This window comes from Plodia interpunctella, chromosome 11 (assembly GCF_027563975.2).
Source record: "Plodia interpunctella isolate USDA-ARS_2022_Savannah chromosome 11, ilPloInte3.2, whole genome shotgun sequence".
NCBI lineage: Eukaryota > Metazoa > Arthropoda > Insecta > Lepidoptera > Pyralidae > Plodia > Plodia interpunctella.
The window spans coordinates 5,631,109-5,647,588 of NC_071304.1; the positions used below are offsets into that span (position 1 = coordinate 5,631,109).

Below are 16,480 nucleotides of genomic sequence, written 5' to 3' on the forward strand. Positions count from 1 at the left end.
AATCTTTCCCAAAACTCCTAAAATATTTTAATTAAATTATTTGTTGACTGACTTCATTGATGTTTTATTCAATGAAATAATGTCTTGTAACCTGGCAATAATATAGGCCAAATAGTTTATCTGGCAAGCACGAGATGGCGCAGTGCAAAATTATCACCGACAGGCGTTACTGAAATATTCTATTCTACACGAGGGCGCTACGCCATAGTGTTCGCTCTTCCAATGAACTTCGTTCTTAAGCAAAGCGTGTCAAATGTCATAAAAATCGGTTCAGCGGGTTAGCCATGAAAGCGAACAGATAGACACATTTATAATAAAGAAGTATCGATTGACAGCCGAATCTACAGCCGGCTCCACACTGTCGTCGAACAGTTTGTCACACTTTGGCGGATTCGGTACATATGTATTGCTCGTTATTCATTGCGGTAAGTAAAAGAACTCATACAAACTACGCAATGATCACGATTTCGCGATAGTGTGGAACTGGCATACAATATTTAATGCCGGCTATACCTACTTTATCGCATTACCGTTTGTCAAACTTTGGCGGATTCGGTATACTTTGTTGGTTTTTCGTAAAAAACTTATAAAAGCTCTCATACATACCTAGGTACACAATGTCCGTGCATACGTTTCGGCATCTGCTCGAGTTCGGCGATAGTTCAATAAAATATTAATATAATATTTACGGCATAAAATATTTTGAAAGGTGAGACATTAGCAAGCGGACTCAAATATTAATTTATTCTCCGGGAGTTTGGGACATGGGTATGTACCTAAAGTTCCTTTTCTGATGTTCAGTGTACCTATTTTGTGTTTTTGGTGGCTGGCTGGCTGGTTCTTTGTTAGACTATTGGGTTACTTACGAGTATAATTGTTTTTAGAGGTTGTTTAAAACACTTAAAATAATAATAATAAATATTAAATATATTATTTTAAAATAAGTAAGCGGCTATTATTTTAAATAATTGTATTCTTACCATCATTATTCTCCAAAAAAATGCCGCCAATAAAGGACAATTTTCTTAGGATTTTCCAAAAACGTAGGTACTATTTTTAAACGTCAAGTGTGAAGCATAGAATAGAATTAGTGGGTACCTATATATTAGCATAGAATTAGTAGGTACCTTGGTACTCTGTGCAACCCTACTAATTCCATGACTGAACTAAGCAGAAAAAATATCACGTAAAAAAATCCTCCGTTTTTCCTATAGATATATCTTAGCTTTGGCGATAGTGTCTGTCTAGCCGGGATGATTTTTAAAATAATGGAACACGTGATCGGCGCTGGCCGTCATGAATGTTTTTATCACACTGGCTTTGAAATAAGTATTTTTTGTTCCGTTCGAATGAAACGGGAAAACACAAGTATGAGAATCTCTCTTATTCTCATACTTGTGTTTTCCCGTTTAATAATAATTGAATAGGCAATTTTACGTAAACCATGTTTAAGTAGGTATAATATACATTTATTTACAGAAAAAAATATAATAAAACTTTACAAAATAGCTTATAGTTTTCAAAATAAAATTCAACTTCAAAACTTTCACAAATATAACTCTGTTCTTTGTGTAAGTCTTGTCTTTAAACAACTCTAAAAATGCAATGCATCAACATAATTATAATTGTCATTATGCTACCTAGATAATGATAGTAGACTCAATTCGCCGCAAATACTTACTATAAAACATTCGTACATAGCTTAAATTAAGTACACAACATAACTACCAATCTTATGACCTTTTCTGTTCTTTTCTTTTGGAATTACTATATAAGTAGGTACTTAATATCTATGCCATGGTGATGGTACTTAACTATTTATACTTATAATGGTAACTCACATTGAGATTTTCAAAAACTTGTTAAATACTGTATCTAAATGTTTCCGTAATTTTATAGACACCTTGTACATTTCTAGATGAACACTACTAAACACATACCTATAGCCATGCATACCTAATTAAGTACATGTTTTATTTGACACATTCTGTGATTTACTAGTCATTGTACGTAACTAATATGTACCTACAACTTTTAGTTGCTACCTATTTGTTACCTGTTTTATATTTATTTATGTATTATTATATATTAATTTAATTAGGTCATAGAATAGACAATTAAAATTGCTCACGTTTCCTTCGAAAAAATCTACATATTTAATTAAAAATTATATAACAATAAAATCTAAAGAACCGGGTCTTTTCTGGTAATTATGGTATGTATATTTTTCTGTGGTGGTATTTGGTATAAGATATAAGTATATATATATATATATATATGTATGGTAGATAGGTAGTCGTAATGTGCAAGCGCATGGATTAGGTAGGTACCCTATTTAGAAAACTATGCTACCCCCACATAGGAAAGTGGCGCGAAAAAATGGAGGCCTAACAGCGGGTTGATGTATAAATTATGATCTCCAACTTGTTGAAGTTTGTAATCAATTCTACTACCTATATTAAAAACGAAAATTTTGACAGCCCTTAGTGAGAATGTGAAGAAACCCCTACAATCTATCGGATCTTTTTATCCCACATTCCTATGGAAGCCTTGGTAAATTAAGAAATTAATTTAAAAATTCACGTTGGTAAATTAAGAAATTACCGATCGAATACTTGCCTTGCACACCATTTTAGAAACATAAATACTTATTATGATATACTTAAGCTTTTTGTACTTGTAGGTACCTTCATTTGGCATCTTATAACAGTTTGGCACCAATATATTTATCTACTTAATTATTTTTTTTTACTAATCTGTATTGCATAAATTGACTCTACAAACACTTAGGTTATTACCTACGTAGGTAATACGAGTAGGTAACTATGTAGGAATTGTGGCTTTTGAATTGCTATAATAGACTCTGAATAAACAACCTATACCTATGTAAGCAATAAAAAGAATATTTTTAAAATACATAATTATCATATAATATTTTTGAGATTCTTGTTCGTATACATAATTGCCAACATAATTATAGTGAGTTTAAATTATTTACATCTGGAATAAGCTGATAGATATAGTTCAAAATAAGTACATTCTAAATAAAATAAATAACATAATTCTACGTCTTTAAATTTAGTTTATTTAATAATTTATAAATTGAAATTACATTTTTATATTAAAATATAAAAATGTAATTTTATTTTAGGAAAGGTTGATTTCTGCTCTGCAGCTCATTAAATAATAAATTCATTAAACTCTTTATACGACACAGCCCTGGCTATTTTATAAGAAAGTACCTACAGGTACCAATCTCAATTTTTCCGAATAAGTACTTAGGTACATACGTGACGATCTGGCAAAAATAAAGTTTAAAATAAACGTATGTGTCAATCAAACGATTACACGAGTAGGTAGTACATAAGTACATTTAGAACTCGGAATATTTGCCATTTTGTCACTATCCTACATCAAGATAATTCTATTTATAATTTTTATCACACTTTAGAAGTACTTATTATTATTACTAATAAAATATATTTAAGTACATAAATTGGCAAGTACATGGTTTTCCGTGAATAGCAAACACATAAAACATGACTATATATCATTTCAAATGTCAACAAACACGAAGATAAATCCATGGAATTAGTAGGTAAGTACTCCGTACAGTACTTACTAATTTCATGGAAAAATCTTTACATCGATGAGAAAAAATATAGCAATTGGTAAGCATTTCATTTGTATTTTTAATACCGGCAGGTCTTGCAGTAGGGGACGTTGTGGACGCGGGTCAGCCGGCGCCGGCTGCGGTCCTCCGATCAGGGACTTTCGTGCATCTGTAGCTCTTGCTCCATCACGTTGTTGTTTTGCTCCTCACGGGTCAGCACGAAAACTGGCTCGACGTTGTCATCGAGGCTGTTGAACCTGACAAGAAATATAATGTTTTAAACGAACATCACATTTACCTATGCTATAATATTTTCTAAAAATCTATGTGTCTGTAAAGATCTGATTTCTGTATTGCAAAGCAAAAGGCGAAACTTTTTTCGATATGTACCTAAATATGATAATATATTCACATACAGATAACACAGCAGTTTTTACAACAAAGTTACTAGGCATCAACCTATATAGCTCTCTTTATCTATGTAATTATAAAGAGGTACTTACTTATATTTAACCTCCTCCCCCCGCATATTACAAATCGTGTTAGTAAGGGCCTTCACGTAATTTTTCGCAAGCGTTAAGGTCTCAATCTTTGAAAGACTGCGATTGGGTTTCTTCACATGCGGTATCACTCTTCGGAGCTCCTATGTGATCGAAAATAAAATGAATTACTTGTACGTGCAAAGCAAATTATAAGCTACCTACCATACTGATCAACATATTAGATGGCCGGTAAAAATACTTAAAAATTAAGCAGTGGCTTTTTGAACGTCAACTAGTTTCACAATAAGATACCTACTCGTAAATTTAATACTACAACCTCAAGAATAAATTTAAGTACTACGGAATAAGAACATACTTTCAAAAATTTCAATAACCTGTAATTTTTATGAAAACCCAAAAATAAAAATAATTTTGTGTTACAAATTTCTTTGGATAATATAATATACGGAAATTTGACTGGTTATAATTTTTTTGGATAAATGTAATCATAATGGAGTTTGCTGAAGCATAAACACTTATTATTATTTTAAGTTATATATTAATAATTTAGTAGACAATAAAAGTGAAAGTATTTAATCGAGACATCGATGGCCATTCCATTAGGACATCAACTAAAAGTTAGTCAAGCACGTTTATACCTTATTGCAAGTAACATTTTGCAAAGTGCACGATTTTGTGATGATGGCATGTACTATTATAGTAAAATCAAATTCTTTTTTTATATCAAATATTGTAATAACTATTAATTTGCAAAGTCAATAATTTTTTATCAATATGGACTATTTTTGACCACCAGATTACCAATTACGCTAATTCCACACAGAACCACGGAATTAGTTATTATAATCGAAGGCTTTCTTCGAAGTAGTATTCATCGCGTCATCATTCCTAACGACAAACAATTTTGAACTTATGGTGATATGTTGATATGCTGGTCAATGTTGAAAACTTCACTATTAATAATCCAGGGTTCCTAGGGCAGAGTGCAGATTAATAATTTTTCCAAGAGTTTAACAAAATAACTAAGTGCTTAATCACAGCATACTGTTATTAAGACTTCCTGTGATTGACTTCAAATACGATAAACGAAGTCAAAATACACAGCACAATTCGGGGCTATTATTATCAACTTTCGAAAATGTTGCGTAACGAGAGGTAATTCTCTTTATGTATTCTCATTACACGAATATGAACGAATAACTGAATGTATTACTCTATATGTTTTCAACAATAGTATCTCCAATAGTATTTTTATGTTACTTTACACTTCTTTAACATTACATATTATAAAACAAAACCCTGTGCCAAGTATGTCTGTCAGTCTGTTCGAGATAAACTCAAAAACGACTGAGCGAATTTTCATGCGGTTTTCACCAATAGAGTGTGGTATACAATATTTTTGCCCTAACGAAGGACGGATCGCAAGTTTATTAAAATATCTCTAATTCTTAACCAAAACACCAGGGTCACACACCTCGAACGCACGATTGAGAGAATGCATTCGCATTCTTTCTCTTTCATTGCTTTCCAGTCTGCGTAGGTTCCTTTCTCTGGCAGATATGCCACAGCGGCGGCGTCGGCCGGGCCCGGACGGTGCGGGGCCGCCGGTGCTGGCTGACGAGGAGGACCCAGCAGCCGCCCGCCGCGGCCTACTCACGCGACGCGGCACTTGCTCGTCGCTGCCGCTCCCGCTGTCGTAGAAATCTGAAATCACCGTTTATATTTATTATAGATTATTTTTATTGCACCTGTTATTGAAACATGAGATTGCTAATGAATTTATTTTCAGTATAATTGTTTGCTAAACTTTCTATTTTGTTTCTTCATGCAGAGAGGTAGGTAGAAGTTTGAATACATTATATCTAAGTAAGTAGGTACCTACCTATCTAACTAGTGTAAACACATTTTATTGTCCAATAATATATTTATTGAATATGTTACAGTAGGGAGTCCGAAGTGGCTTGGTACTTTGATGTTTAATTTTTTTAACTTCCTCTATATTCTCCATTCACAATCTTTTCCTGAGTAGTATACCTTAACTAAATCATCCTGAGATTTGCAAACAGTTTTACCGTCCTATATTCTAATGTCAATTTATCTTTTAAAAATAACATAGTACTCGTAACTATAATATACAATCGGCTAATCATCTGCCAACTAAGTACAATTTTTTGTACTTATTGGCTTCGATTATCTCCGCTTTCACTTGTATTTTTGGCTATTTGGATCACTAACCTCTTCTTGGCAAATAAAAGTGGTTCACTTATCACCAAATTCGATACAAAAGATCTGTGCATCGTCGACGTGGATTAATACGCTTCTTAACACGTAACATGTAATTTGCATATCCACAAAGAATTAGGTATTTTATTTTAAAAATGAAGCTTGAGCTTCTTCTACTATACAACCGACAGTGATGTAGAGAAAGTAGCAGGAAGTGCAAAATAATTAAAAGACACGAAAAGATAAGACTAAGTTATAACCTAGTTATGTCAGGTTGGTGTGATTTAAATTTATTTTTCAAGTTTTTCGTGATTTTTTACAAGCTTCCTCAACATGACTAAATCATTGATGTCAAAATGTATATATTTTGTTATCATAACAGACGCAAAGACCGCGAGGTTTATGATACAAGTTTGGTATGTGGGTGTGAGTATCGGCTATCATACGTGTTGTTGTAAGAGTTGCGTGTCGTTCACGTCATCGCATGGCGATCTCGTCACGAGTCATTTCGTTTGCAAATTATCCTATCTGCATGAAACTGTTCGAATTAATCGCTCCCAGTTTTTCTGTTAAGGCATTTCAAAAACGAAACAACTTCATAACTGAGAAATGTCATAAGTGAAAAATGTTTAATTAGTAATTTAGCTTATATTGGATACGTAGTCACAAGCAAGCTGAAAATTCATTGTTTCATTGTATAGCTGTTGCTGGAAGCTTTGCTACGCTTTTATTTCAAAATAAATCTTCTACCACCAATTTTTAGTTCATGCAAGAATTTTTATTTGTTTCTTTCCGTCTTTGAATTAAACTCGTTTAAATATTAAGATCCAATGAAACATAAAAACTAGGCTGTATGGGTTTATTATCGTGTCATACTTATATAAAAATAGAAATGGAAGGAACTTCACCGACATGAGCCTAGGAATTATTCCCCAGAGTTACCCTTTCCCCGTAGAAACACCTTTGAAAAAACTAGGCTTTTATTCCCCAGACATACACTTTCAAAGTATGATTATGACATTTGACTGGAAACTTTCAAATTTCGAAGCATATTGTCATCAACTTCGAGTTCGTGCAACAAGCCTGCCAGCAACAACATTTACGTGACGCGCACGCTTGATAACTACTTTGCGTAAGAGCGCGAGCGCAGCGCAGACTAATCGATTTGGACGCACTACGGCCATTTTCGTAATGCTCTTATCTGATTCGAAGCGTTTACTATTGTACTACATATAACAATATTTTCATTAGAATTCTGAAGACTTTAACACGTTGATATTATAGGTATATTCATGAATAATTTAAAACTCTGTACATAATGTGCGATAACAAAGCCAAGGTAAGATAATTTTTTTAAATATTAAAATAGATTTTTAGACTCTTTTGCGTGTCAAAGCAATGAAGTATTAATATCTATCTATTCTGAGCGAAGAATGAACGTCTAGTTTGCCGTAACGTTTAGTAGCATAAAGTATTACTAAAAAAATGAAATATAAGTTCTTACCAGCCTCTCCAGCTTGTTCTATTTTGACAGCCACATCTTGATTTCGGTCGAAATACTCCGACCCTTCAGCCTCGTCGTCATAGTATAGAACCATTTGCTCTGGTGACACCGCCTCTGACCCGCCTCCTTCACTTGCCCACTGGGGCATATTTCGACCTGAAATAAAAAGTACCCGTTCTTTATTAATTTCATTTTTAATGGAAGAATGTAAAGAATTATTTATTTTTCGTAAAGAATTACATGTATATAAAATAACAAACAATCCCACACTAGACTAGGCCTGTGTCGTGGGCGTCGAGTACAAATTTAATAAACGTTACATTTAACAAACAAAAACATTGCGCGACAAAATGTATATATATATATATATATATATATATATATATATATATATATATATATATATATATATATAAATTGATAAATTTAGTATATATTTTGAATTAAATGACATACGACATGCACTTTTTTACTGTGTATGTATATAAACGTATGTACTAAAATCAATCCAAACTACTTATGGAAGCAAAAAATGAAAACTTACTCGACCTAGCTATACTATATACCATGCAATATTTTAAAAGAAAACACAAGTTATCTGTTTTTCACATAACATTATGAATTAATCAAAAGAAATAAACGAATACAAGCAGCTCGATACATATTAATAATAAAAAGGTCAAACAAGTTGATAATAAATAATTGTTTTTTGTTTTCAATTACCGCGGGTGTTAGCGCTAAGGAGCATGGGTGTCATTTGTCGCTCGGCTGGGCGCCGCGTGGGCGCCCGGACCGCCGGCGCCGGCACCCCTACACACTCATTATGTAGGTACCTCATACAACACCTACATTTGTTGAATCCGCAGATATTTTTTTTAATTCTCCTAGTACTGGTCTGTGCTTGGTCCCCTGACAAATCCTCCCTCTTATTTATTATAATGATGAGCATTAATAATTATAACATTTTTGTATATAATAACTAATGTAATACCTATATAATAGGGATAATTTTGTACGCTTTTCCTCATAAATATGTTTATGTGGATATAATTATTGCAAATTCGTGATCGCGCTGAAAAATGATACATTGTTAGAATACGTGACTTTTGGTGTTGTTTCCAAAATTTCGTATGTAAATGTAACATGTTAAAGAAGCATTTTATTTACAGAATATTCTTATTTAATCATCTTTTCTATCTTCTCTGAAATATTTAAATAAATTCTTAGAAACACGTTGAAATACGAAATTAATATATAATTAAGTAATATTTACGATTATCAACATTTAAAGATACATTCATTCCTCACTTTTCTAATATATTTCTCACTTTTCTAATATATTTTTAACAATGTTACTGGGAATAAAAAGTATCACCTAAACTCGTAGAGATTCTACGAGGTTCCCTGCTACGCGACGCCACGTCACTGTAGTGCTACGAGATTCCTACGCTTTGATGATGAGCGCTACGAATAATTTCGTAGAGTTCTACGCGTTCCTATCAATAAGGACTTTTTGACTTTTGGAATTCAGACTTTTACAGTGAGAGTACAGTATTTTTCACCAAGCCAAGCAGTCACTACCTTTCTAAAGAAATTACCGAAATTATAAATATATTTATTTACTTTACTACTAAATGAAAATATGAAAAAAGTCAAAAATCTATGTTAGGTTTTGGATATTGTGGTTCGTTCCAATACAATAATCAAGTGACGTCATTCTCATGTCAAATAAGTCGAAATAATTGGTATAATCAAATCATCACTTACTGCAGAAGTAAAGTGAAACCAGTTAACACGTGGTTATTATTAATTTACGGCTAAAGCCTCACTCGCCTCGTAACGAATTTATTCTGAAACAATTTTTAATTCTATTATACTGTAAACATAAACCTGCTGGCACGATGTCCTTAGATTCTTTACACCTTTAAATTTAATAAGTACCTACTTTTCTCAGTGTTAACCTATGGTGTTAACGAAGTAAATGGGTATTATTTTTATTTAACTGACTTTAGTTCGTGAATAAGTTTCAGATATTATATTCAAACAGGTAATATTAGCCAGGTAAAATTTTCTTGTCACTCAAAATAGATCCCTAGGAACCGATATCCTCACAAGGTCAAATAAAAAAATAAGAAATATATATTCAAAATGTAAAAATTGTATCAAGAGTCAAGGCTAGAATAGTTATTTAATTCTCAAACTGGTTCCATGATTTATGTTATAATATTTACCCACAAAATCATTAATTTAACCTAGAGATCGATTTCGTATACTTATTCCGGATGTTTTCCACACTTAATGGTTATCTAAGAGCACGCTAAAATCATCGCGTGTTCGCACCACGTGCGGCCCTCGTTTTTTTTAACTCGCACACGTAAAACAAAGCAAATGCACTCGAAAGCCGTTATGCTGTAATAATGAAAATAACAACTACTACTCGCGGAATTCTATTGCTTTTTTAAGACCATGGATGCCCTGGAAAGTGACTTATGGAAAATAAGGACAGATCTTGGGACTTGTCTAGCGAACTGTGGGATACCAAAGATATATCTTTATAAAATGGAAATAAACAAAATTATTTATCACGTAAATTACAGATGCAGTAAATTTTGAAAAACAATGATACAATTGGTGTTCGTTTTCTTGTATTGTTTTCATAATTGTATCTAAATTATTCCTTCATAAAGCCACCACATTATTTATCTTTGCTGTATTTGCTCCCGCAAGCATCATTTGCGTCACATTTTGTTGCAGCTGTTTCAATAAATACGCAGCCTTGCAGGCTATATCATTTTTAATATAAGTGAGATTATTATTTAAATCTAAGCACCAATCTTTATTGACTTAAAAGTTTTGTGACCCCGTAAGGTAGTTACAGATTTCAATTAAGTAAGTATTTATAATTACTAATTATAAATTATATTTACAAGTATTGCAAAGTGCACGAGGTAATAGTATTATGTTTCAGACTAAACATATACGTTTTTGTTTACTTCAGCTTTGTGACCGTACCAAATGTACATGTACATTAAGCTGAAAGGTCCTTTTTTTTAAAAACTGTGTATAATTTTAGAATGACATTGGACGTACCTACCACGAAACAACAGGTTTGCAATCACATCGATATTGACATTTGCGTGACATTTCGAGTCAGAAAGAAACACGTGACGTGACGACGACCGATGTGCGTATGCGCAAAATTACTTCATTAAAGGTTATGTTAAGGCATCATGTTGCCGGAAACATGTTACCTTTTCGTTGACAGCAATTTCAAACAGACCATAATCATGCGATAGATTTTTCATTATTTTTATTATTTAGAATTGTAATTAACTGTTGACTCGTTTTCGAGTCGAGAGCATCAGAAATCGCATCCGCATTGGTACATTTCTTTCTATTGTTGGAAAAAGAACAACTATTTTCTCGGTCAGGTGGAGTCCATCGCCCGAGACCGCGCAGCCAGCGACCATGGACGGCATGTTAGATGACCTTCGCGTGTCCCGCTACCTCGGTACTTTCACCTTTACTCGCTGGCCACCGTCTTAGCCTATTTACGCTTATCGCTAACAACTTTATTGATTGCGTAACGCATTTTTTCACAGCTAAATATCGACTACATGTGTCTATTGCTACTGGTAATAGATCTACCACAAACCTCTCCTTTTAAATGCAGTACGACGTTTGCCCATTGCAGCTTTGCTTGGTTGAGGAAGAAAACTTGTCCTCAAAACTTTTTCCTAACATTAACACTATTAGCACTGATTGTTTTTAAAGTAGATAATTTGTTAGTTAAGCTGCACCCAAATTAAATATCTCTCTATATTATTTATCAATAGATATTATAAAAATAATGTACTATTTATTACTTTCCTTTTATTCTAAATGAAAAATTGAGTGTTTGTCACGGTTGTCATCAATTCCAACTCGGATATCTTTCGAACCTTGGCTAACGTTCTACAATTTATATTCTAAGGATAAAATTTAGATTGACAAATAATTGGTCAGTATCTGGCTTAGATACAAGAAAATGGAAATTATAGCGAGCGTCTTCGCACGCTTGTAAAAATTCCGTATTACCGTTTCCGTAGAAATTTCGTGATATCCTCTTAGTGCTCTCCTACACTCTCTAAGGAAACTACGTACCAAATTTAAAATTTTCACCGCCCAGCAGTTTCGGGTGTGTGATAAGTGAGCTACGGTATTAATATATTGATTCTTCATTAATTTTATCTACATTTTTTCATATCAGATGCACACTTTATTCAATGATGCTCACGAATAAGCATATCGATACGAATAGATAAATTCGGTATTCGCACGCGTGGTTATATGCAAGAACGTGATCCATATCAATATGTTTTAATATAGTGTACGCAAGCTGTTTTGAATATCAGTTATTGTAGTACCAGCTGGCTAAACATTAAACAATTCAAAACAAATTGTAGTTATAAAGAGACCTTGCTAGAGCTCTACAACGTGTAAGATTTTTATCAACCTATCCATTTTATATATGTATTTCTGTTTCAAACATTAAACGGTGAAGGAAAATATCGCAAGGGAACTTGCACTTTAGTCGATGATTTATCAAATAGTGTCTTATAATGTATACCTATCACACACTTGCTGATAAATTATCAAAGCAACCACAATAATTTAGTATACCTATCTAACTTTTGGTTTTGTGAAAAATACTGTAACGCTAACGAAGATAATAAAACCATAAATGTAAAAATTTCGCTACATAAAACGTTACCGAAAGGCACACTCGCAAGTTATTACGATAACATTTCATTAAAATAGATACCTAGGTTATGCTATAGTTGCATATGTTGTGTTGTGTGTGTCTATAAATAGAATGAGCACTCAGAGGCTCCCGACGCGACCGTTGCCTAGGGCCTGTTACGTAGCCTGACCCTGCAATTCCCAGAATTTGATGCAAGTTACGTTTATCGACTATTTTAACCAGGTCAATCGGTAACTAGACAGGATTTATGTAGGTTAACTGATAGGATGATATTTATTTAATAAACAATATTTGAATTAACAAAATCTATCTATAACAACTAAATCATATTCCCTTTGATTTGTGTGTTCATCTAATTATAATATCTATTTTCAAAGTAGGCAGTAAGCGGATCTAAAACATAGTAACTAAAACATAGGTATTACTGCTATTTTACACGAAAAGTGAAGGTATTACTATAGTACTTTCGCCCACATTGTGTCACTCTCTACCGTCCAATAGCATTTTTGAGGCAGTTTTTTGAATATGATTTTTGACCAATACTTGTCGCTATTACGCCGTTGATAAAAGTAAGTCAAAGATTGAACTGCTAAATTTTATAGGAAATTCTTAATAATGAATAATTTTCAGATATTCTAAGGTATTTACTTTCGTCATAGAATAATATTTGCATATTTATATCCGTAATATATAGAATGGATATATTAATTATAAAACCACTATACTGTACTAAAAAGACCATTTTGTAATACTCTTGTCTTGTCATTATGCCACTTCTTCAATCCAATATACTAATTTCATTGATATTAAGTTTTATGTCACGATCGCTCATGAATACGATTTCGCGTCGATTTATTTATTTATACATATCTATATATTTATTTACTAAACTAACAAAGTACATACAATTATTATTTAAAATAGATAACTGTATTTATTGTTATTATCTAAAGCCATGATAAATATTCATAAACTTTATTGCCGCTTACAAAATGCTACCAGTTGATAAATTTAAAAACTTCAATCATGAAAAGAACTAAGAGCAGTACACAATTGTTTAGAAATATGTTAAGATTTAGCATATTTATGTCACAGTAACAACCTATCTCAACGTTTTGCGAAACTATGAAATTAATAAGAGATCTGCACGCACAGTATTTTTCTCATATAAAGTTTACATGTTCAAGTTCTAGATTCTATTTGATATTCACTTTTTCCGAAGTTTAGTTCCTTTTTATAAATAATTATATGTAAAAGTTATATGTAATAGGTAATGTAAATACTTAATGTTTATACAATGTTTATATTTTAATATATCGATCAATCAAATTTTTGCTAAAATTTTACTTATTTCCATAAATCCGTGAAATTTTTCATGCATTAAGCAGAATCAGACGAAAATGCAATTTAATTATACCACTGAACTGATAAGATGGTAACTTTAAAATTACAACTCTTTGTATTGGATTATCTATTTTTACATGTATTTGATAAACGTTTTATATATTTCTGTTTTATTTAGAAAGTACTATGTATTTTCCGTAAAAATTACTTAATTCTGTAGTTACGAATTGTCTTTACAAGTTACCTTTTGCTTATTAGTAATGACATGCGTAAATAACTTATCTTCTTATGTTTTTTAAATTCCTGTTTCGATCATTTCCGTGACAACATTATAGATTTATGGTAAGCATTAAAATATCAAGATTAACTTTCACTATCAACGATATTATGTTACCTTGCTCGAGTTATATCAGCATAACTACATAGTGCCTATAAGAGCTAAATCGTTAATTATAGTTAGTAACATGTTCGTTGAAAGCTATATACTAAAAATTCGCTTGCCTTAGTACAAAATCAAAGATTAATACTTACTTAGTTACGAAAATTACATTATATTTAAATATACAGCTAAATAAAACTTTGAGTAATAGGTATATATAAGTTAGTTAACACTTTGTAACTGAAGAACTTTTGAAAAAATTAAGAAAATAGGGCAAAACTTTCAGTAAACACACAAAACAAAAGTTTAAAACAGGTAGTTATACCTAATATTACCTAAGTGTTTGTTAGTATAATCTTAATATGCAGTCCTTGCAACTTTAAACATTAAAATGTAGAGCAATCGCTTATGATGTAACTACGAAATACTTTGTGTTTATTTCTATCAAACTTTGCCTTTCACTTGATATCGAAACTGACACGTAGACTTTTAACTCTCTTTGTGTTCCGACTTACCTTGGAGTCCAGCCGCAGAGGAAGTCCAAAGCACTTAAAATTCACTGCGTTATCATGTTTGCAATGTATCTAGAGCGAGCGAAAGTGACAGTGTTCGTTGTCAGCACGCGGCGATATTAGGCCCGAGTAAAAGTATTGTGTGGAATAAAAGGTACCTAAGTATGAGCGAGGCGCAAGTACACGCGGTGACTGCGCGACTCAGAGTGGAGGCAGCGGCAGCAGGCGGGCGCGCGAGCGCTCATCCCGTCCGGCGCGCCGGTCCGGCCCGGGCCTAGGCTTTCGGAAAATAAAGGAAATTCTGTTTCAGATGACGTCCGCACTGCATCCTATTGAAAACATAATCGAGTACTATTGATCAACGTCAACTAGGACCTATATAGGGTTTATTAGCACACAAATAGGGTTTATGTTGTTGAGTATTGGAAAACTAAAAAATAAAAGTTATTTTATTTTCAAAATGTATATTTGCCTACAAGTTATACTTGCCTGCCTCAGGCATCTTATCGCTGAATTTGATGAATTCAAATAAAGTAATACATAGGTATAAGTATTTATTAATTCGTTTTGATACAGAGTCTATTAAATGTTACTAATGGATACGGATCCCTTTATATCAGAAAGTAATATGTAATATGTCAATAAATAGAATAATAGAATATTTGGTCGTTTAATTCAAGAAAAACTAATTGTGTAACATTTAAAATCAACCAAAACTGTTTCAAAAAAGTTGCCCTAAAATTTTTCTTAAAATCTCTTGAATCTGTACCTATCAGGAAACCACGTACTCAATATAAACCAACACGTAATCAATATTATTAATTTTATTTTTATACACTATCGGATATTTATCATATGTAGAAATTGATAAAATAAATAAAACCTCAAAAACTTATTTTCTGTCCGACAAAACAACATCTCATATTATATTCATCATCAGCCTACCCTTATCCCACTTTATGTGTCGTCGTTGTGTGGGTCGGTACCGCATGTTAGTCTCTTCTACTTCACCCTGTCTGATGTCAACCAATCTGTTACATCTTTTTTAGCCATATCCGCACTCAATTCAACCATATCCATATCCAACTCTTCTTCGGCCTGCCCCTATTTCTTTTTCCATTTAATTTAAAATCCATAACCCTTCTGACAACGTTACTCTCCTCGCTTCTCATAACGTGATCATACCATTGGAGCCTATTATTACTTTCCAATTTTCTCCAGATCTCCTCTCACATATTCGTTCCTTATTTTATCAATACTAGTCACTCTTCACATCCACTTTCAAGCATTTTCATCTCCGCTACACGCAGTCGCTTTTCATTTGTCACCTTGGTAGCCATACGGTCTTGTAGATCTTGCCCTTGAGTTGTAATGTCATTAGAGTCACAGATGACATTACAACGTGTTGGATTAAGTGTCACCGTCATTTCACATAGAATTTCGTCGCTTTGGAGGATGGAACCGAGGTATTGAAAATCAGAGAAAATAAAAGTTGTTTTGTAGCCAATTATCATTTTGTTAATGAGAAGACAAAAAAAATGGCGACTCTATTAACATATCAGTAAACTCTAATTATTCTACACAGACTTCTATGTGGCGGTACCTAATAACATAACAAATTGTCTTATGTCAACCATACAACCTGTTGTCCCTAAGAC

General features: G+C 32.7%; 1 protein-coding gene and 1 long non-coding RNA gene across 4 annotated transcripts; one reads left to right on the top strand and one right to left on the bottom strand.

Annotated features, from left to right (window-relative positions):
- The first annotated feature begins 213 nt into the window (after positions 1-213).
- Positions 214-4,037, top strand: LOC128673942 (uncharacterized). Of its 2 annotated transcripts, none has more exons than XR_008405127.1 (2): positions 214-425; positions 3,706-4,037. It is a non-coding gene; the product is annotated as an uncharacterized LOC128673942 (long non-coding RNA). The 2 variants fall into 2 exon arrangements; XR_008405128.1 differs by lacking the exon at positions 214-425 and adding an exon at positions 543-768.
- LOC128673936 (protein dimmed-like) lies at positions 1,454-15,046 on the bottom strand. Of its 2 annotated transcripts, none has more exons than XM_053752113.2 (5): positions 14,826-15,046; positions 7,844-7,999; positions 5,591-5,820; positions 4,117-4,256; positions 1,454-3,870 (listed from the first exon to the last, which is right to left on the bottom strand). In XM_053752113.2, exons 2-5 carry the CDS (start codon positions 7,989-7,991, stop codon positions 3,765-3,767), a joined length of 624 nt encoding a protein of 207 aa, XP_053608088.1. In that variant the 5' UTR covers positions 7,992-7,999; positions 14,826-15,046; the 3' UTR covers positions 1,454-3,764. The 2 variants fall into 2 exon arrangements, with proteins under 2 accessions (XP_053608088.1, XP_053608089.1); XM_053752114.2 differs by lacking the exon at positions 14,826-15,046 and adding an exon at positions 11,987-12,115.
- Between the last annotated feature and the right edge of the window lie 1,434 nt (positions 15,047-16,480).

Bases quoted from the DNA above. Each gene is read 5' to 3' on its own strand.
- LOC128673936 (XM_053752113.2), bottom strand. From the start codon at position 7,991: ATGCCCCAGTGGGCAAGTGAAGGAGGCGGGTCAGAGGCGGTGTCACCA. The intron at 5,821-7,843 runs GTAAGAACTTAT...CGGTGATTTCAG, and splicing joins AGAACAAGCTGGAGAGGCTG to ATTTCTACGACAGCGGGAGC. The intron at 4,257-5,590 runs GTGTGTGACCCT...TCGATCACATAG, and splicing joins CTCTCAATCGTGCGTTCGAG to GAGCTCCGAAGAGTGATACC.